The sequence below is a fragment of the Leuciscus leuciscus genome (assembly GCF_965113295.1).
Source record: "Leuciscus leuciscus genome assembly, chromosome: 10".
Lineage (NCBI taxonomy): Eukaryota > Metazoa > Chordata > Actinopteri > Cypriniformes > Leuciscidae > Leuciscus > Leuciscus leuciscus.
This window is the reverse complement of record NC_138734.1, coordinates 28,508,739-28,536,731: the sequence shown is the minus strand read 5'-3', so window position 1 is coordinate 28,536,731 and position 27,993 is coordinate 28,508,739. Positions and strand designations below refer to the sequence as shown.

Here is a 27,993-nt window from a genome sequence, read left to right as displayed (position 1 = left end):
TGTCTGATGTAAGTCTGGACCCTCATATTTGCGCCCTACAAATATTAGCGACCATCAGGTGGCGCAAAGGAATAGACGTGACGAATTCTGAAAGAATTAAGAGGTTTATTTATTTACATCATAAACGAGCAGCCCCGCAGGAGAATGTAAACGCGTCCTGTCCATCCTCCTCCTCCTCACCACCACCACCATTCATCATCATCATCGGTCCACAGAGACGCGCGATTATTATTAAAGCTCATTCGCTTCACTCTTCATCAGCTGGACTTAATGAGTTTGTCAGTGATTAAAGAGCCTGTGTGCTGATGAACCGGGCTGGATTCTGCCTCTTCACCGCTCTGCCCTTAAAATGGAGTTTGTGGAGAGGAAGCGGAGCAGGAAATCTCAGAGCTTTAAACTGGTGAATGATGCAGGTAAGCGGACATTCAGTCCTGGAAGATGACAGCAGACAATAGAGCACATCGGAGGCGTTACGTCAGCACTCTGGAATGCACCTGTGAGACAATGTATCATTCCCTCATTGTCCTCGCATCATCACAATGTCAGACGCTTCGTTTGGGTTCTTCGTTAGATTTAATCGCGTGTTTTTCAGCAGCGTTCATTGTAAATTATTTGTATCTTCTGATGCATTTAGTTTGTCCATGTGCTCTTCTTCAAGTGTGATAGAATAGAATAAAGGTCTGTTTGCTGCATGCGTGAATGTGATGATGGTGTGGATGAAGATGTTCACAGTCACGCAGCCTACAGGTGGTCCTGCAGCATCTCTTCATCACATCTGCACCGCACATACGTCACGCATACAGCTGCTGTTGAGAGTGACATCACAGCAAGAATGCATGGCATGTCAATCAACGTGTTGCTGTACTTTAATCTAAAACTATATTTGTTTTAATCCTACATGCAGCTTTTAACAACTAATTCAAACTGACAGCCTGTATACCATAGTCTATTTTTATTTTTGTATTAGTATTAGTATTGTACTGTAGGACTTTTAAAGAAATGCTGAGAAACACGTTCTGTCACATTGAATTTATTGGTTTTATGTTTAATGTCCTTGAGACCTCAATGTTTTATGTGAATGCTTTTATTTTCCCTTATTTATTTGATTATTTTTTTTTTTTAATCTCTGATCTAATCAAAACTCAGCCGTATGCATGCACTTTAAAAAAAAATTGGATATGGTTGAAAACAAACAAACAAACAAACAAACAAAACCACTCAAAATGATTTGTGATATAAAACAGATATTAATATTATTAATCTATGGTATATCATTTATTATATTTATTATGTGATATTTATACTCTTTATACTTCATGGGAGACAGATATATACCCAATAATAATGATTAAATTTAAAATAAAAAATTGGAAAGAGTGCAGTCGTATCGCCAGACAGATCGTTTAATTATTCATGTCAATTTTCATTGCATTTTTATGTCATTCATTTCATGTATATTTATGCATATCTGTGATGTATAGCTGTGGACCCCAAACACAAGTAATGTACAATTTTGGACATTATTTTAATGTGACATTTTAGTTTAGTTAGTTATTATAAGAATAGTCATGAAATGTTTGGCATGATCTTAGATAGATAGAACAATAGGCCTAGATAGATAGATAGATAGATAGATAGATAGATAGATAGATAGATAGATAGATAGATAGATAGATAGATAGATAGATAGATAGATAGATAGATAGATAGATAGATAGATAGATCATACTTTTCTTGTCTTTCCCTCAGTTTTTCAGTTTTTCTCCAATCTCTTATAATAAAAGACTAAAACAAAAACTCTTCTGTGATTCGTTTAGATTTTTGCCATGAAATGGATGATGTAGACCAGAATGACACAGAAGGAGAAGCAGCTTCTGAGAGTGAAGGTATACTATTGTTTATCACACACTTCATGACATGTACAGGCTCTCTGTGTTAACTGTGTCTCTCAGTCTGGTTAGGTGACGAAGGGATGGAGATAAAGAAACAGATAACAGGCATGATGCGCTTGCTGAGTGACAAGACAGGACGAGTGTACCAGCGAGTTGGACGAGAGGGAGAGACCCTGAAACAAGAGCCACAGGAAGAGGCTCTCAGCCTGCCCGTGGCACAGAGCCCGGCTCCTGAACATCTCCAGGACGGCTGGAGCTCAGTCCTGCCTCTGGCTCACTGCCAGTACGGCACACGCTCCAAAACCCAGAGGATGCTCAACCACTTGAAAACTAATGGTGAGTCTCTAAGTAATGCAGAGATTTTGTAATCTTCTGAAGATTTGTTAAGTGAGAAAAATCTATATCAAATGCAAAACAGAGCCATGTTTAGGTATGTATATGATGGTATTTGTATGGCCCCAAAAAGTATTTGGACATTTAAGTCACACTTAAAAATGTACACTGTAAAAATGTATATGATCAATAAGTTATGACAACATATGTTTTTGCATTGCTTTAACTCATCAATATAAATTGGGCTATTTTATTTGAACTTTTGTATAAGTTATACAAGATTCAACAAATTTTTTAATTTTGTTAAAAAATTAAATTTGTCAGTTTAAATGTAATTTAAGTTGAAATGACTTAAACATCCAGGTTGATTGTATAAAAAAAAAACCAAGGCAGCATTTATTTATTTTTACAGTGTATGAATTTCATTGCATTAGATGACAAATGATAAAAAGGTGGCATTTATTTTTAAGAAATAAAGGAAAACTTTTTTTTAAAGTTTAAATCTGGACATTTACATGAATGCATTTAGCATTTTTATCCGAAGTGACTTACATTGCATTTTAGCTAAACATTTTATTAGTTTAGGTACTGCCTGTGAATTGAACCCATATATCACAAATTCACTCAATTCATTACCAGGTAAGACTATCAATATATTGTTCAAAATTAAGAAAAAAGTATACTTTGTGAATGTCAAGGGTTAATATAATGACCTACACCTGTGGTTACTTTATGTAGAAAACTGAAGTTGGCATTATTTGGTTGCTCATGCTACTTGGACATTTCATAATCTAATTCAATAACATTGAGACATTACTGAATATGATTAATTTTATAATGATATATTTGATTTGATTTTAGTACATTTTATTTTTTAGTGCATTTTATTTTATTTTTGTACATTTTAGCATATTTTTGTTGAAGGGCTTCACATGGGAAAACATAGGAAGATATTACATGAACCCCCTTTGGGATTCTTTCCAGGGGAAGTTGTATTATGTGACTGTTGGCTGTAGAAAGATGTACTGTCTGGCACCGCAGCAGCAACTGTCTAGACAGCTTTGGATAACACAGCAAACACGTAATGTCTTTCTTCTGAACACACAAAAAGAAACAATAACTCCCTCACTGTCAGTCTGGAGTCAGAGAGTCAGGTGGCTTTTGTGCCGGGTGCTTGGAGCCTCTGGGTGTGAGACATCATCAGTGATGGCCGTTCTGTTGACGATGCATCTGTGTTCTGATTCAGACACGGCCTTGCCCCCTGCGCCTGCTGCCATGGCAACTGAGCCCAGCTGCTGTATGTGTAACTGCAAGAGCACCCTGCAGGCCATTCTGCTGGAGTTACGTACCATGAGGAAACTAATCCAAACTCAGAGAGGTAAATCATACATAACTACCCCTGAACTCATCTGAACGCACGTTCAGCCGCATTTACCCGTTTTCTGCTGTACTCTCAGGGACCCAGGACAAGCAGGTCTCCCAGGTCTCACTTTCCTCGTCCCGAGCCTCTATCTCCAGGAGGAGGACTCGAAAGAGGAGGCCAGGTCACAGAGTGACTCTTCTGACAGCAGCCACTAAAAAAAGCACACATCTGTCTCCACCTGCTGAGGTCGATACTGTTACTGAGATTAATCAGTCCAGAGAGGACACACCCTCCACAGTGGCAACATTTATCCCAGATCCCATTCCCAGTGTGAAGACACCTCCCTCTCACTACAGCGTCACCAGAGGCCAATGCACCACAGAGGTACACCGCTGTGAATGTGTGTGGGAGTGAATACATTTTTTGTACCCAGGGATTGGTGAATTGTGAAAAATTGTTTGTCATCAAAAGTTACTTTTTTAAATATAATATAATATAATATAATATAATATAATATAATATAATATAATATTTGTGCATCCATGTTTCCTTTCCTCGCGTCTTAGTTCCACAACCTTACAAACTTAACGACTGTAAGGCCGATTATGAATGTAATTTGATACTTAGGACTGATCATGCCCAAACACGCCGAGTCGCGTTCAGTCGGTTCACAGTCGGTGTTTAAAATCTGCTCCAGTCGTTGGAAACAGTCTGTAAGTGTGTTCAGTTCAGTCTTAGAATGTTTCAGCTAGTTGTTAAGTGTGTCACTGGCATTATGATATGAAGGAAGGATACACCTGCGTAATCTTGCTCATGATACCTCAGGAAGCGTTCCTCGTTCCTCATTCCTCTTCTTAGAATTAACCCTGGCATGTTTCAGAAGCACCAGTTAGCCAGTTTTTTTACTTGCCAACCCACATTTTTACTCTTGGCAAGTTATTTGTTTTGGACCATGTTTGCACCCATCAGATTATGGCCATGTCTTTCTTTCTAAACAGAATGAGTAAGTGCTATAAAATGAGTGCATAAGTACAGTTTCACAACTCTTTAGGCTTTGTGTTCGTACTGACAACTGTGTATATGAGTATAATGAGTAATGTAAATGACTTTTTTTTTTTTTTTTGTATATATCTTCTATTTTTGTCTCATCCAACTAAAGGTGACTGTGTATTAATGAGTGAGTAATAATGACTTTTATTAATATCTCGCCCGTCTGTCTCTCCCAGCCGGAGGTACAGTTGGCCGAGGATTATGACATATTTATTCCTAAAGCACAGTTGGACTCTATCTTACTGAACTACACACGCTCTGGCAGCCTGCTCTTCAGGAAACTGGTGTGTGCGTTCTTTGATGATACAATTCTGGCGAATTCACTGCCCAACGGCAAGAGGAAGAGAGGTCTGAATGACACCAGGAAAGGACTCGATCAAAACATAGTTGGAGCCATTAAAGGTGTGTGAAAATAAATAAACCAGACCTGAACTTACCCAACATCAATGTAAAGAACATTATGATGAATCTATACAGTAGCTCTAAACAACATTTGGACACTTAAAAATGTCATTGCATTAGATAATCAAATATTAAACCATGTGGTGCACACATGCAAAACATTTCACAGGAAAACTTTTGTATACTGTATATATATACACTCACCTAAAGGATTATTAGGAACACCTGTTCAATTTCTCATTAATGCAATTATCTAATCAACCAATCACATGGCAGTTGCTTCAATGCATTTAGGGGTGTGGTCCTGGTCAAGACAATCTCCTGAACTCCAAACTGAATGTCAGAATGGGAAAGAAAGGTGATTTAAGCCATTTTGAGCGTGGCATGGTTGTTGGTGCCAGACGGGCCGGTCTGAGTATTTCACAATCTGCTCAGTTACTGGGATTTTCATGCACAACCATTTCTAGGGTTTACAAAGAATGGTGTGAAAAGGGAAAATCATCCAGTATGCGGCAGTCCTGTGGGCGAAAATGCCTTGTTGATGCTAGAGGTCAGAGGAGAATGGGCCGACTGATTCAAGCTGATAGAAGAGCAACTTTGACTGAAATAACCACTCGTTACAACCGAGGTATGCAGCAAAGCATTTGTGAAGCCACAACACGCACAACCTTGAGGCGGATGGGCTACAACAGCAGAAGACCCCACCGGGTACCACTCATCTCCACTACAAATAGGAAAAAGAGGCTACAATTTGCACGAGCTCACCAAAATTGGACAGTTGAAGACTGGAAAAATGTTGCCTGGTCTGATGAGTCTCGATTTCTATTGAGACATTCAGATGGTAGAGTCAGAATTTGGCGTAAACAGAATGAGAACATGGATCCATCATGCCTTTTTACCACTGTGCAGGCTGGTGGTGGTGGTGTAATGGTGTGGGGGATGTTTTCTTGGCACACTTTAGGCCCCTTAGTGCCAATTGGGCATCGTTTAAATGCCACGGCCTACCTGAGCATTGTTTCTGACCATGTCCATCCCTTTATGACCACCATGTACCCATCCTCTGATGGCTACTTCCAGCAGGATAATGCACCATGTCACAAAGCTCGAATCATTTCAAATTGGTTTCTTGAACATGACAATGAGTTCACTGTACTAAAATGGCCCCCACAGTCACCAGATCTCAACCCAATAGGGATGTGGTGGAACGGGAGCTTCGTGCCCTGGATGTGCATCCCACAAATCTCCATCAACTGCAAGATGCTATCCTATCAATATGGGCCAACATTTCTAAAGAATGCTTTCAGCACCTTGTTGAATCAATGCCACGTAGAATTAAGGCAGTTCTGAAGGCGAAAGGGGGTCAAACACAGTATTAGTATGGTGTTCCTAATAATCCTTTAGGTGAGTGTGTATATATATATATGTATATGTATTTCCACCTCAATCACCAGCCGCTATTAGGTACAACTTGCTAGTACTTTTGCCTTCATAACTGCCTTAATTATTTGTGGCATAGATTTAACAAGGTGAAACATTCCTTAGAGATTTTGGTCTATATTGACATGATATATATTTGTCAGCTGCACATCCATGATGTGAATCTCCCGTTCCATCACACTCCAAAGGTGCTCTATTGGATTGAGATCTGGTGACTGTGGACGCCATTTGAGTATAGTGAACTCATTGTCATGTTCAAGAAACCAGTTCGAGATGATTTGAAATTTGTGACATGGAGCGTTATCCTGCTAGAATAGCCATCAGAAGATGTGTACACTGTGGTCATGAAGGGATGGACATGGTCAGCAATAATACTTAGGTAGGCTGTGGCGTTTAAACAATACTCAATTGGTAGAAAGGGACCCAAAGTGTGCCAAGAAAATATCCCCCACACACCATTACACCAGCACCAGCCTGAACCGCTTATTCAAGGCAGGATGGATCCATGCTTTCATGCCGTTTATGCCTAATTCTTACCCTACCATCTGAATGTCACAGCAGAAATTGAGACTCATCAGACCAGGCAACGTTTTTCCAATTTTCTATTGTCCAATTTTGGTGAGCCTGTGTGAATTGTGGCCTCAGTTTCCTGTTCTTGGCTGACAGGACTAACACCAGTGTGTCTTCTGCTGCTGTAGCTCCTCTGCTTCAAGGTTCAACATGTTGTGCATTCAGAGATGCTCTTCTGCAGACCTCGGTTGTAACGTGTGACTTTCAGTTACTGTTGACTTTCTATCAGCTCAGCAGATTGTCTTGACCATGTCTACATTAATGTTTTTGCCACGTGATTGGCTGAATAGATATTTGCATTAACGAGCGGTTGAACAGGTGTACCTAATAAAGTGGCCTATGAGTGTATGTATGTATGTATGTATGTATGTATGTATATGTAAATAAAATCTGTAATAAAATGTGTATATATAATGTTTTTAATCTGTAATTTTTTTTCTGTGTGTATGAATCTAGTGTTCACAGAAAAGTATTGCACTGCCAATGGAATTGAGAAGCTTCCCGGCCCTAGAGACTGGGTCCAGATTCTGCAAGACCAGATTAAACTTGCCCGTCGACGCTTAAAAAGAGGTGAGAACGCGAGAAAGAGAAATAGATGGCATGAGACATTAAAAAGACAGGGCAAGGGAAAAAGAAAGAGAGAAAGCAATGCTGTTGTAACAATGCTGCTGCTTCATGATTGATTTTTGCTAGTTGAGTCCTATTAAAATAATTAATTGATCATTAAAAAGTTAGTTTATCAAATGGTATCATTTATTTGATTTATTTTTAATGATTTGCAGCAGAGACAACCTCAGACAGTAGTGATCTTCAGCACAAAACAGGTACTCAGACACATTGACCCAAACCCACACACACTGCATGAATGAAAGCGCAGTGTCCTTAAGGACTGATAAGTGTCCTTCACCTCACAATATCCCAGCATTCTTTGCAATACCAAATGATTTATTAAACTGGTTATGTCCACGAGTTAAAGATAACAACTTTTCTTAAATAACTTTAGGGGAAAAAATCCATTGGAATACTATTCCCACTAGTATTGTGTCATCTTTATTCCTTTTTGTATGTTATTTTTCAGAGAAAACTGTTGATAAAGTGGAAACTGTGATGCAAAATGGTACGGCAATGCACACCTTTAACATCTCACTCTCCAAAAGTGCCATTGTTCTTAAGTAACACTTTCTTTTGTACCGCAGGTGCTGTTTATGAGAGAACAGAATGTCTAGTTGCTATGGACACTGCCTGAGAAGAGATTGTTTTCAACAAAATGCAATCTCCGACCCCCACAAAGGAGTCATTTTTAATAGTTTCGTCCATATAGACTGTAGCACGTGTCGACAGATATGGCTTTGAAATTCTCATGGTCAGCTGTGTAACAGACAGAATGTTTGTGTGGAAAGAAAGGGCAACATTTGGCTGATCAGTAGGACCCCTGCTGGCATTCCCGACAACTACGGACACACTTTTGTAACACAAGTACTCTCACTTGATCATTTTAAAGTGGGTCGTCCCAGATGTCACTAGTTGTATTCAATTAATATATGGAAGTGTTTGTAGTTTTTCAGCTTCATCCAAATGCTTCACCAACAGATATCAGCAGAACTGCTGAAAAAACATGACTGTGCCTTTAATTCACTCTGCCATGCCAAGCAACAAACTGATGTCATTTCACGGTTGTGCTGTTTGACACTTTCTGGTGAAATATGTTGCAGTTTCTATATTAATTGTACTTAATGTCACATTTGCTGCACATAGTCTTACTAATGTGTCGTTGGTTATATAATCTGGCAGACTGGTTATGTAGAAATGTAACTGTTTGACTTCCTGTGTAAGAGGATTTAGTGTCTATTGAATGTGTACAAATGAGTGAATATGAACATCGTCCTGCGTCTGTGTAACAAAGGGTTTTTACCTCACGGTCAAATGTTTGAATAACTATTCATGTTAATATCTGGGTTAAATACTAGTTAAGCTTTTTGGACAGCATCTGTGGCTCGAGTCATGTCTGTTTGTAAAAGAAGTTCTAAATGCACACACAGAAATGCAGTTACATTGCACATTTACCCCTTAGACGTCCACTGTAAGTGCACAACTGTCACCGACTGATGTTTGCTTTCCCAAACTGAGATATAACTCAAAATGAATGCTGCAGATGCGGTTGAAAACGCTTAAGCGTGACTATTTCTTTAAGCGCACAGATATGTCTGTTTCTCTTTTTTAATATGCCTGTTGTAAAAAAAAAAAAAAAAAAGCTAAATTTTACGTTTATTAGTGGAAAGTTGTTTGGTCTAAGACGTCAAATAAATACTATGGCTGTGTCCTAAATGGTTGATCTAAACCTGTTTAAATTATGCTTGTTTTACCCCACCATACCCATACAATCAAGTGTCCATATTAAAAAATTCATCAAGTTAAATTTTCTGTCACACTGAAGAAACAGAACCACAACACTTAAAGGACATAAAAAGCATATATTTAAAATGTTTTTAATGCTTTTGTTGCCAGATTCTGCAATCGTATATATATTTATTTCATAAAACTGTGAAGATTAAAATTGGTAGGCTATATTTGCATTTGTGGATGTAGAATTTACAAAAACAATATTAAATGTCTAATAAAACAATTATCATCATTGAAATTATAGTTTATTTTGTAACCAAAAAGAATACATATATAAAGCAAAGACACAAATCTGTAAATACTCATAAAACTGGCAAGACCACAGTAAGTTTAAAGGTACAAACTAATGGGGACATTTTTTGTTGCCGCACTCCGATCTCCTTTAAAGGGGAGGTGATTACGTCACGCGGGAAAGAAGGACCCTTGTAGAACTTCGACTTTTTAATAAAAATATCTCCTCAGAACACTTATTAGCTTGAATTGATGTTCGGGATTAATGTATCATCACCTGAATAGTTAAAATAATCTTGTACACATCAAGAATATGGCACTGTTCGCCAAGAAATAGAGTATTGAATTCAGTGTCAGTCTTTTCAGGCACATTTTCAAGGCGCCCTTTCTGCGCGCGGTGCATTGCGGGAGCGTCGCGTCTCTTGTATCGAGCGAAACCGGTAAGCACAAACTGAACAGCACAATTAAAGGGGAAATGGGGCACGAATATAACTGTGCCACAATGCATTAAGTGTGAGGAGAGCTATCTAATTTATTCCAGTAGAAGGCATATTCAGCGGAATTTGTGTAAAGTGGGTCAAATAATTTTAATTCTTTATTATTTCTCTGTTGTGCACACTGCAATCATGGCGCGGGCGCTTTAAGGGTTAATTTTTTCCACCGCCGACATTTTTAGAAACATTTCGGCCGGCTTGCTTCTGTTATAAGTGTGGATCATCTGACTTTTTAAACGTTTTCTTAGCGTGCATGAGTTATACTGTATATTAGATGCTATGAAATGTGATCGAGCAGCGAGAGGCGTTGCATTGGATCAGCGCGTGCAGCTGTATTAGTGATTCATGAGCGACTTGTTCGGTTGACATGATTCTTTTTTTTTTTTAAATGACTCATTCAAGCCGTTTGCAAGCGCCTGTATCTTTTATTGTTGATTCTTTAACATCTTTGAATTTATAAATGTTAACCTATGAAGGCAAAATCTTATTTTCGCTGCTTTAAAGACTATATTGATAATTATCTAGCTTAAATAAAAAAAATTAAAGAGTAACAATTCAGCAAACTGATTAAAAAATATATATATCTTTGTTTAATTTGTTTGCTGAACTAAATTGTACTATATGTATTTGTTTGCTGTCTTTACTGTATTAGTTGGTGTCTGAATCGACATTATAAATGTAATATATTTGTTGTGCTGAAAAAAATAAGTTGCGCGGAGAACTTTGGGAATATTTGGGTGATGAATAAAAACGAGTCAAATCATGTTTTCGCTGGTTCATTGAAAAGAACTCTTCGAACGAATCGAATCACTAAATGAATCAGTCTTGGATAGAGAGTGCGCGCCACATACATCAGTGCAGTTCGAACTATCGGATCCAAGAGATCACAACATCAGCATGCACCCATATATCTGTACATAAAAATGCCTTGCATGATCTGATTTTAAAGAACCAATTATTTATCATAGGAAATAAAGTCTAAATAAAGAGCAGAATGTGTTAAGTCGTAAGGTTGAGTGTTTTTTGTTGTTGTTTGTTACGAGCGGGGCTGTTGGACAGTAATTCAGAGGGAGAGAAAAACGTTGCCATGTAAACAAAGGAAGGATGGACAGTATATTTCAGCTCAGCAAGAGTTTTAAAAAGAGCTGATGTATTTAAAGGGGAGGATCGCCTCAGAGCAAATACATGCATTACGTGCATTATTTTGTTTCATATTTGGGGTGAAACAGTAAAATGCAATATTTATTATTATCATTAGTTGCATGTTGTTTGCTTGTTTGAATGGTCTCTTTTAATGTCTTAATTTTGTATCTTTACACACTTTAATGTTTGTTTTTCTTTCTTTTTCAGATTGCATTTGCCATAGTTTGAAGGAGGTGTGTAAGCCATTGTGCGTGCCAGTAACGTTTTGTTTTTTTAAACATGTCTGTGCGGGAATCTTTTAACCCAGAGAGTTATGATCTGGACAAGAACTTCAGACTAACACGCTTCACAGAGCTCAAGGGAACAGGTTGCAAAGTCCCTCAAGATGTGCTTCAGAAACTGCTGGAATCCCTGCAGGAAAACCATTATCAAGAAGATGAGCAGTTCCTCGGGGCTGTAATGCCCAGACTAGGTAGACACACACACACACACACACACACACACATTGTGTTTTCATGTTTTGTGGGGACTTTTCATATATAGAATGATTTTTATACTGTACAAACTGTATGCTATCCCCCTACACTAAACCCTAAACCTACCCATCACAGAAAGCTGTCTCCCCTTGTGGGGACTAAAACATGTCCTGACAAGGATTTTGGATATTGCCATCTTTGTATGGACATTTTGTCCCCATAACGTACTGTTTACCTGGACCACACACACGTATAGCTAGAAATTATACATTTTTAAGATATTTTATTAGTCTGGTCAGAGAACAAAAAAATTCTTAAAGGAATGGTTCTCAAAAAAGAGGAACATTTGTTATTATATACTCTTTATTGAGACATTCATAGTTTCTAAATCTTAAATGACAAAACAGAATTTTCATTTTTGCATGAGCCATTATTTTGTAATTGCGTGAATTTTTCAACACTTCTTAAAACTTCAGGAAAATCATTAACCCTGTTTGAAATAACAATGTTTACTTCCAATAGGCATTGGTATGGACACCTGTGTGATTCCGCTGAGACATGGAGGCTTGTCACTTGTGCAGACCACAGATTATATCTACCCCATAGTGGACGATCCATATATGATGGTAATACTCACTTTAAAATAACATTAAAGATGTCATGCATCACAGACTGAAAATGTGTTTTTCTGTATGATTTCTCTTGTCTTCTAGGGGAGAATTGCTTGTGCCAATGTGCTGAGTGACCTGTACGCCATGGGTGTAACAGAATGCGACAACATGCTGATGCTTCTTGGTGTCAGCAACAAACTCACAGAGAAGGTGAGGCTGAGGAAAAAGCCTTTTGTGTTACTGAGATGTGAAACTGATCTGTAAATGTTCAGGCAAGGTGGAGTTATTTTAAGGAATGGTTTGCCTAAAAATACTAACAGTCATCATTTCTCCTGTGAGTAAATTACAGTTTTGGGGTAGTTATATTGCAGTAACTGTATAATATTTGATAAGAATATTTCTAAGGCCTGTAAATGATCAACAGAATCAAAACTTTGATAAAAAACCTGTTGTACATAATCTGTTTACACTTTATTTGATTTTTTTAGCATGTAAAAGGTATAGTATAATTTTTTTTTAGTATAATTCTAAAAACCTGAAACCTGAGAATAGCTTTTACTTTGTTAGTAATATACTAGACTGAAGCAGCTTAGGTTTGCTTGATTACCATACTTCTTTTTTTTTTTTTTTTTTTAAATCATGTTACAAATATACATCAGGCTTTTGAGGAACATTTACTTGTACAACTCTTGTCTTAATAATCATCATTTTATTGTATTGCATTATATGATTTGCCCCCCACAGTGAAAACTACATAGCTTTGATCAAACTAAGCATTTAAATATCATATTTAGAATTACAACTGATATTTAAATGCCTTTTATGTAAGTTGTCTTCTATAGTGTTATTAAAATCCACATTAATTACATTACAAGCTATCAGAATTAAATCTAACTGTTTGGCCATATTAAATATCAGCACCAAATTGAATATTTTTGTTCAGATTGGGCCTCTGAATAAACTTTTTTCCTCAAATGTGAGTGCCATATTCTGCTATATCATACTATATGAGCCATAAAAGCCTGATGTATCATTTAAAAAGCCTTTTTTCATTAGTTTATTTTTTAGATTTGGTCTAAAGTTCAATAAACTCTTCTATTTCATAAAAATAAAAATTTTCGGACTATTATTTGCAGGATTAATAAATATCGTATTTTTGAGTGTTTCAAAATTCACATGATGTGTGTGTGTTTTGTAGGAGCGGGATAAGGTCATGCCACTGGTCATCCAGGGGTTTAAGGATGCATCCGAGGAGGCGGGGACCTCCGTTACAGGTGGTCAGACTGTTATAAATCCTTGGATAGTCCTGGGAGGCGTGGCCACAACAGTGTGCCAACCGAATGAGTTCATTATGTAAGTATCTCTAATTTGATGTACTCTAGGAGTTATTGTTACATGCTCAACTAACAGGTCTGTCCATTTCTGTAATTTTGTGCATGTGTTTATGCATGTTCTAGGCCAGATAATGCAGTACCAGGGGATGTGCTGGTTCTTACCAAACCACTAGGAACACAAGTGGCGGTTGCAGTGCACCAGTGGCTGGACATTGTGAGTGTTTTAGACATTTAGTAATTTTGTATTATAGCTTGAACAGGGTTTAACTGCTTGCTATCTTTCTTTCTGTCTCAGCCAGAGAAATGGAATAAGATAAAGTTGGTCGTCACTCAGGAGGATGTTGAACTGGCGTATCAGGAGGCCATGTTAAACATGGCTCGACTCAACAGAACAGGTCAGTGCATGTCACATGAGTGCGGCTCATAAGCAAGTTTGCAGCAAACGTTTGACACTTATCTGTTTCTCTCCGTCCAGCTGCCGGGCTGATGCACACCTTCAACGCACATGCAGCGACTGACATCACAGGGTTTGGGATCCTGGGCCACGCTCAGAACCTGGCACGGCAGCAGCGCACAGAGGTGTCTTTCGTCATTCACAACTTGCCAGTTCTCGCCAAAATGGCTGCCGTCAGCAAAGCTTGCGGGAACATGTTCGGCCTTATGCACGGCACCTGCCCAGAGACCTCAGGTATAAGATCTAATCTGCAGTGCACTTTTTTTCCCCTTGTGGCAGGAAAGTGTTCTGAGGTGTCTACAATTCTGACTTTTTTTTTAAAGGGACATTGTGTAGGAATTTCTCCCATCTAGTGGTGAAATTGTATTTTGCATTCAAACGAATAATGCTCTCCAGCGCCTCACTTTTTCAAATGCGCGTTGCATCTACGGTTGCCGTTATGTACCTAAAAGCTATGACAGGATGTCTTATAATAGCACTTCGAGTTTTTCTTCGGGTGAACATGTTTGTTATTTAAAACAAACTGAAACTTGAAACAACGAAAAAAAGAATGTTACAGTATGAACTACTGACTGTCAAAAACATTAACTATGGTAATTAGTAGTAATGCCTTCTTTACTCGTTATATTTTTTGAAGTATGTGCATTGTTAGATATCATCATCATCAGAGCCTTCTCTAACGTTACTTTACTCAATAGCTGCTATTCATCAAAGAGCCTGTTTAACTTTTAACTATAAATGTTCGACTGTCTATATAATAAAGTACACAACCAAGCAATGAAAAAAAAGCTTGTAATTAAGACCGTAACATTGACTTACCTGTCGAGAAGAAAGCAGGCAACTTCAGGGTCTCTTTTGAAAGCTTTCTCCTGCATATCCTGCTATCCTGACAGTAACCCTTGTTTTTGTGATCTCCGGTCACGTTTCCTTTTACGATCTATTTTGGACTTTTTCGACGACGAGGACTCCTTATCCTGTGACTCATATGTATGTATGAATGAACGGTGTATAAATAACCGTGCAGTGCAGCCTTTTAAACTTGCCGGTGCAGTGACAAGCGCCTCTCACTGCTCTGCTCCTCCGCTTCTGCTGGCTTCAGTCACGTGACGCTGGCTCTGAACGAAACGCGTTGTGGAAACGCGTTGGCCTAGTACTTTTTGTCCCTCTCTGCTATTATAGTTTTTCAAGATGGCGGAACTACATGGAAGCCTCCGTGGACTTACCCGTCCCATGTATATAAAGATAATAAATTCTTCGTTTACGAGGATTAGTCTGAACATTGGCATAGGTATTTGTACACCATTGAGGGCATATTTATGAATAAAAATATAGATTTTAGATAATAAAATACCTAAAAAGCTACACATTGTCCCTTTAAAGAAAATAATTTGACCCATTTTACATGTGAAGAAAATGTAAAAATAATATAATTTAATTACTAATTTTATATAAATCATCTGCATTTTAAATATGAAAAAGTAATAATAATAAAAATGGAATCAATCAAATAGATAAAAAAAAAACAAATCTAAAATATATTAATAAAAAATAATGTAGAAATTCTAGAAAATTTAGTAATACACTTCTATTCAAAAGTTTGGGGTCAGGGAGATTTTGTAAAAAATGTTTTTCAAATAAGTCTTATGCTCACCAAGACTGCATTTATTTGATTAAAAAAAACAAACAGTAAAAACGAATATTGTGAAATATGATTACAATTTGAAAGGGCCGTTTTTTATTTGAATATATTTTAAAATGTCATTTATTTCTGTGATGCGAAGCTGAATTTTCCGCATCATTACTCCAGTTTTCAGTGTCACATGATCCTTCAGAAATCATTCTAATATGCTGATTTGCTGCTCAACAAACATTTCTTATTTTTGCTATTTCAGGAAACCATGATAAAAATGTCAGGATTCTTTAATTAATAGAAAGTTCAAAACAACAGCATTTTAAATAGTTGTTTCTTCATGTCATAACCTTTCTTTTTACTTTCAGAATTATGTTTAAGATAAAATGTGAAAATGTTTTCAATGTTTATTTCCAAGTTTTCAATATGGTCTCTGATGTTTAGTATGTTTATATTTATAACTCCCTGTATTTTTATCTCTCTTATTTTTCTGTAGGAGGTTTGCTGATCTGTCTTCCACGCGAGCAAGCTGCCCGTTTTTGTGCCGAGATCAAATCTCCTAAGTACGGCGAAGGTCACCAGGCGTGGATCATCGGCATTGTAGAGAAAGGCAACCGCACAGCACGCATCATCGACAAACCCCGCATCATCGAAGTCGCACCGCAGGTGGCCACACAGAATGTCAACACCACCCCAGGAGCCACATCTTAAATCTGAGCGGCCCAAACAGCTAGCGTACTCTAGCCTCACCTGAATATATATCAGCGTAATGATATATACAGCATCTGCCCACCTTGGCATTCAGGCAGATTCTACAGACACGGTTATAAAGCAGAAGAACATTTAACGAAGAAAATTCAATTGCCTTTTTATGTCTATAGTTTTCTGTTACATTAACTGGCCATGCACCTGATTGTGAGGCAGCTTCCAAGTAGAACGTATAATTAATAGTATAATTCTTATCTGATACTGTTGATTACTTCCAAATATCTTCTGCTCGCACATCACCTGCGGTCTCATACATAGCTATGGTGTGTTTTAGCCTTTCCTGTTAGTATGCACAACCCATGCGGTAGTTCACATCATAATCTTTGCCTCGAACAATAGTTAATGAAGCTGCAGTGACGAGGAAGAGCGTGTCCGAGAAGGATTTCTTTTTTTACTTTTGTATTATCCCTCGTGCGTCGGATAAAATAACCCTCCCTCACTGTTCGGTGGAAACATTGTTGGACTGAAGGAATTCAAGGTAATACCTCTCTAATAAATCAAGACCTCGTATTCTGGGAAACGCACCGCTGTCTTTCCTCTAAGAATGTGCTAAACGTTGGAGATGCAGTTTGTATTGTATGATATTTCCTGTTTCACATGAACATCATTAGTTCTGTTCTGTGGTAGAGATGTTTTTATATTCTGTACAAAGGTCATAATTTCTTGCCGTCTCTCATATTTGCTATTCATCATATATATGCCTTGAAACCCCTCCAATAAATCTCAGATCTTTTTTTAAATTCTTGAAAAGACGTGTATCTGATTGTGTGTGTGTGTGTGTGTGTGTGTGTTGGATGGAAAGACCTGGATTTTTTTGTGTACAGCTTTTCTGTTTAATCAAGTGCAGGGTAAATTCAATATTTTAAAAGTAAATATGCACCAATTCACAATATTTACAGTCATTTGCCAAAGACTACATACTAAAATATTTACAATTAAATACAATAAAAATTTGTACAATTATTTTTTCACCCATCATAAATCCCTTCTCCTCTAAAATATCTAGGTGCACTATTTCACTAAACATGTTCTTGCTATAAATAACTACAATATATTTACAAGTTTATTTCATACTGACGTAACCTAATATTTGCTTGTAGTGATGTTTGTTCAGATTATTGTGAAACTGGTGCTTTCAACTTGGGTCCTGTTTTTAGGAGTCACATCTTCTTCTCTTTTTGGTTGAATAGAGCTCTTATGTCCAGCATGGCCTGTCTGATATTCTGGCCAAAGCGGAACGAGTCCTGAGGACAGGGAGGAGAAGATAAGGAGCAGAAGTCAGAAGTGTGAAAGAGTGAAAGTAAATCATCATATGTACCATTCAGAATAATGCTTTTTAAAGAATTAGATTTTAAAAATTGCTTGGGTTTAGAAAGTCATAAGGTTGAATAAATTACTGAATTTTCTTTTTTTTCTCTCTCTTTTTTATGATTTTTTTTTACCTGTTTGGTCCACATCTGAACTTTTGGTTATTACATTAAGGCCTGTTCACCCAACTTTTCCTAACTTAAAATGATAAATCAAATTCTCAAAATGGCAGATCAAATCAAATGCTCAATGCATTATTTTCTCATTTTATTAAAGGTGCTCTAAGCGATGTCATGCGTTTTTTAGACCAAAACATTTTTGTCACATACAGCAAATATCTCCTCACTATCCGCTAGCTGCCTGTCCCCTGAACACACTGTAAAAAAAAAACGCGGTCTCTGTAGACAGCCCAGGCTCCACAAACAGCAAAAAAAAAAAAAAAACTGTCCCGGCCTGGACCACGAAACATAACAAACAGTGTTCCAGCCAATAACTGACAAGAATGAGTTGAGGGTGGGGGTTAGTGCGCGTGCACATGAAGGGGGGTGTGGGGAGTGGAGGAGAGAGAAGCATGAAGAGGGAAGTTAGCTAGAGGAGAGATGTCCTAACAATGACTAACGTTAAAATGTTATATTCTTGAGAATTTTGATATGGCCAACACACACGACCAAAGAGACGACGTTCCGATGAACGAATAACAAAGAATAGGGAAAAGGAGAAGGAACGCGACGTCCCGAATTTACATCAGAAAAGCGTTCAAAAGGTGGGCAGGAGCCTGGAGGGCTTCCAATCCGACATTCAGGTGGCTCTGTTTTTCCTGGACAGGTGCGTAAATCCAGTTTGTTTTTTCTAAATGCTTCATGACTGTTTCAGGAAGCACGGAATGGAGGGGGAGGGTCGAGCTAGCCTCCGTTTTGTTTGACAATACTTCGACACCCAACATCGCTTAGAGCACCTTTAAGTATAAACTATAACAAAAATTAAATGAAATAGATTTGTTATATATATTTTATTTTCATTATCAATCCAATATAACCCTGTCATAATTTAAAATATATTTCAATGTTCAAATAACAAAGTTAATATATAAACAATTCCAAATGATGAATCAAATGCTCAAATCGAACAAAATATAACGGGAATTATAAAGAACTGTAGTTTTAAAAAGAGAATAGCAGAGTTCATAACCCAAATATAACAACAAAGACGAATGATATCGTTGGAATCACTTTTAAAGTGATATTTCTTCTCTTTCTGATATACATTGACAGTCAATCAAAATCCTTCCTATTTTGATGCATGCGCTGCCAGCACGTTAACAGAACCTTGCTTGCGCTTACATAAACAAGGTTATCGTCCATTGGTGTGTGGAAGCTAATATTTATTGATATAGTTATGATTATTGGTGTGAACGAGGCCATAACAAGGGTCTTTATCTGAACAGTGTGTGGCCTTTATGTATCTGTTCTCAAAGTGGTTGTAAAATGAGTTCTGAAAAAAATGTCAGAGTTTTAAAATCTCTTACCGTCTCAGGGCTGGAGAACTTGCTGGAAATGTGGAATGTAATGAGATTCTCGCCGACAATGATGTAAGAAACACCATAACCGTCATCAGCAACCTGCATATAAAGAAATGTAAATAAAAACTGGTCAAATATATGGGTATATTCATTTACTAAACTCGCTGCAAAGACGTGTGCAGTAGGAGGAGACACTCACAGGCCCAAAGCCGCCTCCTGCACCCACGTATTTGGGAAACTTCTGAATGTCGATGAGATTGAGCTGCTGTTGAGGGGTCTGACTGGTGGAGAGACGCCAGGGCTCAGACAAAACCTTTCAAAAGAAGGTGTCCTTGAGACTTTAGCTAAATTAAACAGGTAGGTCATATTTTATGATCATGAAACAGACTTGCACTCACCTGTTTGAGGAAGGGTGAGTCTATTCCCATTACTTTGGACACAATGTAGAGGCAGAAGAGATGCCGGTCTATCCCGGCTCCTGTCATTGCCAGACGGTACATGTTCTGATGTTTCTCAGCAGCTTCTTTGAAGAGCGCTAACCTCTGCTCATTCTGGTAAACAAGAAAAGGTCAGACATGTTAATAACAATATCATTAGGAAGATTAAAACAAATGCAGATTTATTTTTCCAAATCAAAGCTTATATGTCCTGATGTAAAAGTCATTTTTTAAGTTCCACCGGATGTTTCAACAGTGGACTGACAAAGTGTGGATGCAGCATTACCAACACGATCTCATGAAAGTGCGTATCTATACCACATTAAATTTCTCGTGCCATTTATACGGCAAAAATGGTTTTCGTGTGCATATGCTACGCACTCAACCCTTGGGGTTGGGGTTGAAAATTGTGTATCATATACACTCAAAAACTATTTTTGGCATATAAATGGCACGAGAAATAAAATGTGTGGTATAGATACGCACTTTCATGAGATCGGGCTGTCATGACACAAAAACAAATGTTTTCAGTTATCGAATTGTTAATTTTAACTTTTAAAATGGCCCTGTTACTTACTAAATATGACCCCTGGGTTGGGTCTGTAAATATATTGCTCTCACCGTTTTGCTCTCGTCGTCCATTGCTTTTACAAACGCTGTGGACTCGCAGGTGCATGAGCGAACGGTTTCCGTACGGCCCTCGCGGAACATGCGTGTCATGGATGATTCATAAGTCAGACAGAATTCACCCTTGTCCTACACCAACAAAAACCAAAATAAACTTCATTAAACGGTTTGTTCACAACATACAGACACATTTTTGCAGAGGGACATATAAGTGTGGCTTGTACCCTGTATTGAGCTAGTTGCAGTGCCAGCTGGATAAAAGCATCCGGACTTGTTCTGCATTTCTTTATCAGGCCCTTTCCAAACTCATTAAATAAGCAGTCGTGGAAATCCACATCGTCAGCAATTCCCTTTGCAATCATGTAAGAACCTTCAATAATCTCCTGGCACTGAGAGAGACACAAGGAACTTTAATCAGTTATCAATGTAGAAATACAGTTATCAGGATGTATAATAAATCATCTTGCATAAAATTTAAATTTGTTCAATCTATTCATCTTTAAAATGAAAAACCATGTCAAGACCTAAGATGGAAGGGTAATTTATACCGCTTTTGGGATGTCCCACTGTAGTCTGGTAGGGGGCGCCAGGCTTTTGTTGATGTCTCCTTTGCAATGTCCCTCTGCAGTATATCCCAGGTGGAAACAATCTGTGGCCGAAACATACTAAACAGAAAGTTGTAATGGATGTTATTTATTACAGCTGATTAGTGTCATTTAAAAATAAATATATTTAGAATTATTATTATTCTTTCTTTACCTCCCACATATGTCCAATGATAGGGGAGTCCGCCCATGAATGCTCAGTGTTGACGCCCATTTTACCGTTCTTGTAGACGATCAAAGTGAAGGATTTATCAAACCACCTGACAGGTGTAAGAAGATAGATCAGTTAATGTACATTTGTATGAGTTTATGTGGTTTGAATGTGTGCAGATGTCCTGGTCATGGTCACCACCACTAAGAACTACCTGGTAATGAGACAAAAAAAGTGATGCTACAAATACAAAGTTCTGTCATGAAACTCTAGATGGCGCAGGCTGATAGGTAACTCAATTTGTTAGCGATCACATCGTTAGCCAAATAGCACAGCTGATTGGTTGCTATTGCATCAGCAGCCAATGAGCTTGCTGCTTAACTTAACATTTCAAATACTTGGCATTGTTTGCTGATAGCGGTCTGCAGCGCACTTTCAGAAACCCTCCTTCTTCCCCAGCTCCACCTGTATAGATCTGCTATGGGGGGTTATTTCATATATCCTATATGTATGGCAAGCCATACTATATGTGCAGCCGCAGCAGCAGCATATCTTACATGCTCACTGTCACAGCAATGTTGCTCTGCAGTAGCAGCAGCAATAATCAACAGCACAGATCTATTCCGCCCAGACCAAATACATTAACATTGCCATATCAATTACCATGCCAATCTCTCAGAGAGCTGTCATGACAGAAGTGTTATTGTTAACTAAAACAAAAGCAATTGCAAATTGGTTTCATCAACTGAAATACAATTAAATATAAACATTAGCCTAGATGAAAAACCTAAAAAAAAAAAACTGACTGAACTAAGTTGAAGTTGAAGTACTAAAATTACTTAAACCAAAGCTAAAATAAAAAATAAAAACTGGCCAAATATATGAAATATAAAAAATGCCAAAAGCACATTACAAAATTACTAAACCTTAAACTAAAAAATATATTAAATGATACTGAAATAACACTGGTTTCTACCTGTCATAGCACTTTCCATGCAGTAGAGATTTAGCGTAGAGGTCCAGGGATCTTAAGTTCTCAGGATCATATCCATGCGCCTCATCGTCCAGGGTCAGGAAAAACGCAGCTGTCTCAATGGCCTCCAGAGACGCCCGGTTGACACCCTCCCTGAAGTACTTTAAACGTGCCCTGGCCCAAGGAACCCTGCATGTGTGTGTTAAAGGGGAAGATTTCTATTAAGTTTTTAAAAGCTTTCTAGCTTTTTTTTCCTCTGTTTTTTTATTTAATTTAATTTGATTTACAATAATATTCATGTTCTTACAATGTTATTATGTATTATTATTATTATTGAAAAAATAATTTTTCTTTGAACTGTTTGAAAACCCCTGGTTTAGCACACAGCCTGAAGACTATATTACAAGGTCTTCTTCACCTGTTTCCAGCAGTCAGTGAAGGGAGCTTGATCTCTCCAGGTTGTGGTTCAGATTTGTCATCCAGGATACGTTGAAACTGCAACTCGAGCTCTGAGGGCCAAAGGTGGCGACCACCGTAGTACAACCACACCTTAAAGAAACGGCCTCGATGGTACACCACCAAGTGCTTCCTGTCCTTCAGATGCTGCACAAAATCTGAGCATAAACAAAGGCGGGTGAGAAACCATCATGAGACGGTTTGAAAGGCATCCATGAATCTTTACGCCTATCATCTATAGTAAAATAGTATTTAAAACATAAATGAAAAATGTCCTTACCAGTCTCAATGCCAGGGATACGAGTGGTGTTGAACATCCTCTCATACTGAAAAGAGCACATAGGGACAATCCCAAGAGCTCTCAGCTGAGAAGGGAGAATAGCAGGCATGATGGGAACCTTTCTTATATTTATTTTTGCATGTATTCATGCAATGTAGTGGATGGAAAAACTATTTGTATGTGTTGTATGTGTGTGTACCGGGGTAAGTTCTCCTCGCTCCAGTTTCCGGCGATACTGCAGCATGGCATGAACTACATTTCCAGCTCGTGCAGCCTGTCTGTGTGTTGGGATCACATAGAGGAAATCCTGACGGACGGAGAGTGAGAGTAATGGATATAGACAGTTTTATTAAATAAGGCTATAAAAAAAAAAAAAAACTCAACCACAAACAAACAACTTTAATGTGTATAAGGTTCCCTTTTTTTTCATAGTTAGTCAGTAGGTGGTGCCATTGTATTTAATTTGATATGAATTTCAACAGTCGAATGTTTAGTTTATACTTGAAATTTGTACTTCGATTGTTCACTTTATACATTCTACTAACTACAAGTAACTTTGCAACTACATGTCAACTAACTCTCATTAGTAGACTGTGTGGCTTATCTGCTAACATTTTATTTTGATGGTCCCCAACAGACATTCTACTAAGTAACTTTGCAAGTACGTCAACTTATTCTACTAACATGAACCCTAACACCTAAACCTAACTTAAGTCTACTAATACTCTAATGAGAGTTAGTTGACATGTTGTTGCAAAGTTACTTATAGTTGGTATAATGTTGGTATAGTTGGTGTAACTGGACCATCAAAATAAAGTGTAACCAAAATCTATAAGTACCTGATAGATTTTTTTCTTTTTACTTTTTATGGGTCTTTTATGTCTTGTATGCTGGTGTACTCCTTAAATTGACTAAATAAACTTTTAACAAACTTATAATGATTCAAAATGAACAGTTTTTCTTTTCTAGGAAAACAACAACAAAAAAATACCAATTTCAGTCCAATTAAATGATTATGTCCAATTAAACCCACCTGTGTCTGACTGGTAATAGCATGTAGCAAATCATGCTTCACGGCCTTGATGTAAATGAAAGGTTATTAACTAAAAATAAAGAAATTTGCCTTTTGATATGTACCACCCCAACTTCCTGTTTCATTAGGAAGTAGACCTACGTCAACACAGGAAAGAAAACTGTACTCGTCCAAGCCATTTCAAGGGCGATTTCATTTCATACTCACCATCGTGTAAAAGTTGCTATTGACCATGATGGGGTCGCGTCCTCTCAGGTAGATATACTCCTCCCACCAGTCACTCACCTGTTAATACACACAATGCCATGTCTCTTAGTTAGCCAGCATTTATGAGAGGGTTTTCTTCTGATTTATAGTCCACTCATGTAGAAGATCTCTATCTTTGTTTACTTACGTAATTTGTGGCCCACCAGGATTTGAGTTTAAGGTGTTTTTGGAATTTGGGGGCAGGGTCCTTTTTGAAGTCATTAGCAACAATCTCCATCTGTTTATATTGATCATCATCCAGAAGAGGTCGAACTGATTCTAGATACTAAAACAATGAAGAGAACAAATCATATAAAGGAAAATAGGCAAAACAGAGTGCAATGTTTAATTATACACAGAACATGAACAAGTGAAGCTCAAAGAAATCATGTAATATTCCAAAATAATAATAAAAAAATTACTGGTTTAATTTATGCACAATGATATATATATATTTTTTTTAATTTAAAATAAGCATAAGTTAAAAGTAAAAACCAGCATTAACTGTTGATAACATTATATTTACTAGACTCATGACATCTAATGATATTTTACCCTGCTGATTGTGTCCTCAATGCTCGGTACTGGCAGATGGGGCAGAGATGCCTGAAAGCTGTAGAGCAACGGCCGCCGACCAGACAACAGCTTTACAAGACTCTAAAACAGACCGAATAATTCATAAATCAAACCGCTTTTTAAACTGTACTATACTTAAATTTTATTTCATGAGAGACGCACCAGCCAGACTTTAGTAGAGAAGCTCATTTTGCCATGTGACTCAAAGATCCAGCTATGATAGGACAGGAGAGCTTTCAGGATGTACCGCAGAAGGAAGATGAAGGATAGCCACAGGCCGGTGGCAAACAGGATGGCACTCAACACCATCTGAGTCTGAACGGTCATAAATTCACTACGAGGGAACATATAAAAAATATTTGATATTGTAATTTAACAAATAATATTATTAAAATTGTGAATATTAATGTACATTTTAAGAATATATATATATATATATATATATATATATATATATATATATATATATATATATATATATGAAGAGTTCTGATGCAAAAGCCTCTAAATGCCATCTGAAAATTTCTTATAGAATGATCATTTTTATCAAGCTTGTGTATTTAAGTTCAGTAATTTCACTTAAATGACAATTAATAGGTAATCTTCATTGCCATTTAAGTGAAATTATTGAATTTAAATATACGAGCTTGATAAAAATTATCATTCTATAAGAACATTTCAGATGGCATTTAGAGGCTTTTGCATCTGAACTCTTCATATATATATATATATATATATATATATATATATATATTTAATTAAAATATTCTGTTTTTGTTCAGCCTTATCAGACAACATTATGTGGAGCAAGATTTGATTTGATTAAATTGTGCATTGGTAAAACACTGCTAATACTAAAATGCTTTCACATCATCAGGAAATGTTATATTTAAAACCAAAAAGATCATTTGCATACCATCTACACAGGGCAAGTATTTCTTTATGACTGTTGCTTTAAGCTGCTTTAGTCATGCGGCTTCAATTTATGCATCTGTGTTTATACAGTATATAACCATACCTGAAGTTTCCACAAATGTGTTAGTAAGTTACCTCACTGGTAGAGATGTCTTGATCCTGTCAATCATACCCATGGATGGGTCGATCCTGGCATACATGGTGCTCATTATCGCAATGACTACGATTAGCCAGCTGGAAGGACTGGCGGGGTACACACCTGTGAGAACACCGTTCTACTCGAGACAAAAGAAAAATATAACTTTTATTAGATAGATAGATAGATAGATAGATAGATAGATAGATAGATAGATAGATAGATAGATAGATAGATAGATAGATAGATTGATTGATTGATTGATTGATTCACCTTGAAGCGGATTGCACGCTTCTTCCATGATGTCACTCCAGATATGTAGATGTGTTTTAGCACCTCACGGCTCAACTGTAGGTCGATGCCATCTGGTGTGACGGTAAACTGAAATGCCACCGCCTGATGAGCCTCTGCCATTATACAGGCTTAAAGCACAGCCTGAGGAACAAGACAGGCCCTACTCAAATATATTTTGCAAACACTGCAATGTTTATGTGCTATTTTAGCTCGGATGGTGTAGTAGTCTAGTGGAAAGATCTGGGCTACTAAGGGAAAGGTTAAGCTAAGGGTGACCGATGTATTATCACCACTGTGACACTTGACCTCAGGATGTAATGTATTGTAAGTCACTGTGGAAACAAACATATAACTTAATAATAGTTAAAAATAACTTCTTAAACTCATTAAATTATAAATGTATGTCCTTGAGGGCTTGAGGTTGAAACCTGGCAGGGGAATTTATGAACTGGATAATTATTAAAATCCATCACCACTGTGCCATTTCACCTCATGTTGCTACAGGGAGAATGTGCCTTTAATAAGTTTCCTGTAAGATTCTGATGAACGACAAAAATGGGTTTATTAGAACCTATAGAAACTTATAAAGGACATGTATCGCTCTGAAGTCACAGAGTTCAGTTATGCTGTGACACTGTCAAGCTTATGTTTCTTTTTCCATGTCATATGACTTCAGCCAGAAGAAGTGGGGCAAAGTTGAATAGTCAGAAATAACATAGTAGGACATCTGAGAGGGCTTCAGTGACACTGGCCAAAACACACGTGACATCTGACGCATGACTGAGTAGATGATGAGATTTTTTTTATAGAATATGCAGCATGTTATATTATAAAAATATATGTTTTGATATTAAATTTGACAGAACTTTTTAACCAATACTTTGCTATTTATGTGAACTGTAAATTTTGTCCAACACATAATAGGATAATATAAACAATATGTAAATGTATAACACAAACATGTTATAACAATAAAAAGCATGTTTAAAAAGGTGTACCTTAGTTATCTTTTAACAGTGCCTAAATATTTACATATAAAATATTTGTTATCACCAAAATAACAAATCATACTTGGAAGTGATCAAAAATCTAGTAAAGCTGTAATATTTTATAGAGACAATTAGACAGACTCTGATACAACTACACAAAACTCAGTTTGAGGCATTATCAAACAGAATGATTCAGAGTGTCTCTATAGTTTTAATAAGAAATATACTGGATTTACATTACCTGCGATGCAATGTGACAGCAAAACAGTGTGAGTCAGATGAAATTCAGTGGATAAAAAGATCCAATTGTCTCTCAGTAGGGCTGGAATGTCCTCGATGGAAGTCAAATGTTCTTAACTCTTGTGCCCTTCAGTCGACTCCTCGTGCACTCTGGAAGTCTGTAGCTCAGTGACTAGTTATCTCCTCTTCTACTCAAACTTTCTCCTCTCCCTCCCTCTCTGTTTTCGTTTATTTTGCGAGTTGCCTGTTTTCTGTGAGTGTTTGCTTTTTTCTTGTATGCTCTAAACTACTACCTGTTACATAGTAGCCCGCATAAATGCTCTCTCTCGTTCTGTGTATGTGTAACCGGATCCTCTCAGGCAGAGTTAAACTGGTGGATGTACACTAAGTACACACTATATGATCAATCTCAGGCCCAAATCTTGTGCAGCTGGAAATATCCCACGGCAGCATGCCAGAACACTCTGACGACAGTCAGAGACAGACCTTTTACCTTATGTACATGTAGGGATGTTTATTTGTAAAATATCCATGAAATGAGGCTTGCGAATGTGTTATGTAATAGGTCAGGCATCTAAAACGCACGCTTCTTTAATATTGAAAAAGGAACTTGATGGCAT

General features: G+C 37.4%; 3 protein-coding genes across 5 annotated transcripts; 2 read left to right on the top strand and 1 right to left on the bottom strand.

Moving 5' to 3' along the window:
* Positions 1-33: 33 nt before the first annotated feature.
* On the top strand, positions 34-9,785 carry bend7 (BEN domain containing 7). Its single transcript, XM_082181828.1, has 10 exons — positions 34-413; positions 1,818-1,886; positions 1,953-2,228; positions 3,472-3,603; positions 3,683-3,972; positions 4,815-5,040; positions 7,504-7,617; positions 7,830-7,871; positions 8,126-8,164; positions 8,244-9,785. The coding sequence occupies exons 1-10, from the start codon at positions 350-352 to the stop codon at positions 8,291-8,293; spliced, it is 1,302 nt and encodes a 433-aa protein (XP_082037954.1). The 5' UTR covers positions 34-349; the 3' UTR covers positions 8,294-9,785.
* Positions 9,786-9,999: 214 nt separating this feature from the next.
* sephs1 (selenophosphate synthetase 1) lies at positions 10,000-17,328 on the top strand. Of its 3 annotated transcripts, none has more exons than XM_082181833.1 (9): positions 10,000-10,118; positions 11,523-11,787; positions 12,314-12,417; positions 12,505-12,612; positions 13,601-13,755; positions 13,860-13,950; positions 14,032-14,131; positions 14,212-14,424; positions 16,317-17,328. In XM_082181833.1, the coding sequence occupies exons 2-9, from the start codon at positions 11,595-11,597 to the stop codon at positions 16,529-16,531; spliced, it is 1,179 nt and encodes a 392-aa protein (XP_082037959.1). In that variant the 5' UTR covers positions 10,000-10,118; positions 11,523-11,594; the 3' UTR covers positions 16,532-17,328. The 3 variants fall into 3 exon arrangements, with proteins under 3 accessions (XP_082037959.1, XP_082037958.1, XP_082037960.1); XM_082181832.1 differs by lacking the exon at positions 10,000-10,118 and adding an exon at positions 10,119-10,250; XM_082181834.1 differs by lacking the exon at positions 10,000-10,118 and adding an exon at positions 10,361-11,085.
* Positions 17,329-17,397: 69 nt separating this feature from the next.
* On the bottom strand, positions 17,398-27,747 carry cpt1b (carnitine palmitoyltransferase 1B (muscle)). Its single transcript, XM_082181800.1, has 19 exons — positions 27,375-27,747; positions 26,124-26,285; positions 25,850-25,989; positions 24,962-25,133; positions 24,779-24,880; positions 24,372-24,509; positions 24,185-24,262; positions 23,144-23,251; positions 22,945-23,029; positions 22,627-22,822; positions 22,212-22,397; positions 21,239-21,344; positions 21,028-21,144; positions 20,704-20,868; positions 20,474-20,608; positions 19,814-19,966; positions 19,615-19,728; positions 19,422-19,514; positions 17,398-17,832 (listed from the first exon to the last, which is right to left on the bottom strand). Exons 2-19 carry the CDS (start codon positions 26,262-26,264, stop codon positions 17,749-17,751), a joined length of 2,313 nt encoding a protein of 770 aa, XP_082037926.1. The 5' UTR covers positions 26,265-26,285; positions 27,375-27,747; the 3' UTR covers positions 17,398-17,748.
* Between the last annotated feature and the right edge of the window lie 246 nt (positions 27,748-27,993).

Excerpts from the sequence above, each read along its gene's own strand:
- sephs1 (XM_082181833.1), top strand. The coding sequence starts at position 11,595 with ATGTCTGTGCGGGAATCTTTTAACCCAGAGAGTTATGATCTGGACAAG. Across the intron at positions 14,132-14,211 it reads GGCTCGACTCAACAGAACAG|CTGCCGGGCTGATGCACACC; the intron begins GTCAGTGCATGT and ends CTCTCCGTCCAG. Across the intron at positions 14,425-16,316 it reads CACCTGCCCAGAGACCTCAG|GAGGTTTGCTGATCTGTCTT; the intron begins GTATAAGATCTA and ends ATTTTTCTGTAG.
- cpt1b (XM_082181800.1), bottom strand. The coding sequence starts at position 26,264 with ATGGCAGAGGCTCATCAGGCGGTGGCATTTCAGTTTACCGTCACACCA. Across the intron at positions 24,510-24,778 it reads TTGAGGACACAATCAGCAGG|TATCTAGAATCAGTTCGACC; the intron begins GTAAAATATCAT and ends TCATTGTTTTAG. Across the intron at positions 21,145-21,238 it reads TCATTGGACATATGTGGGAG|TATGTTTCGGCCACAGATTG; the intron begins GTAAAGAAAGAA and ends CTTTCTGTTTAG.
- bend7 (XM_082181828.1), top strand. The coding sequence starts at position 350 with ATGGAGTTTGTGGAGAGGAAGCGGAGCAGGAAATCTCAGAGCTTTAAA. Across the intron at positions 7,618-7,829 it reads CCGTCGACGCTTAAAAAGAG|CAGAGACAACCTCAGACAGT; the intron begins GTGAGAACGCGA and ends AATGATTTGCAG. Across the intron at positions 8,165-8,243 it reads GGAAACTGTGATGCAAAATG|GTGCTGTTTATGAGAGAACA; the intron begins GTACGGCAATGC and ends TTTGTACCGCAG.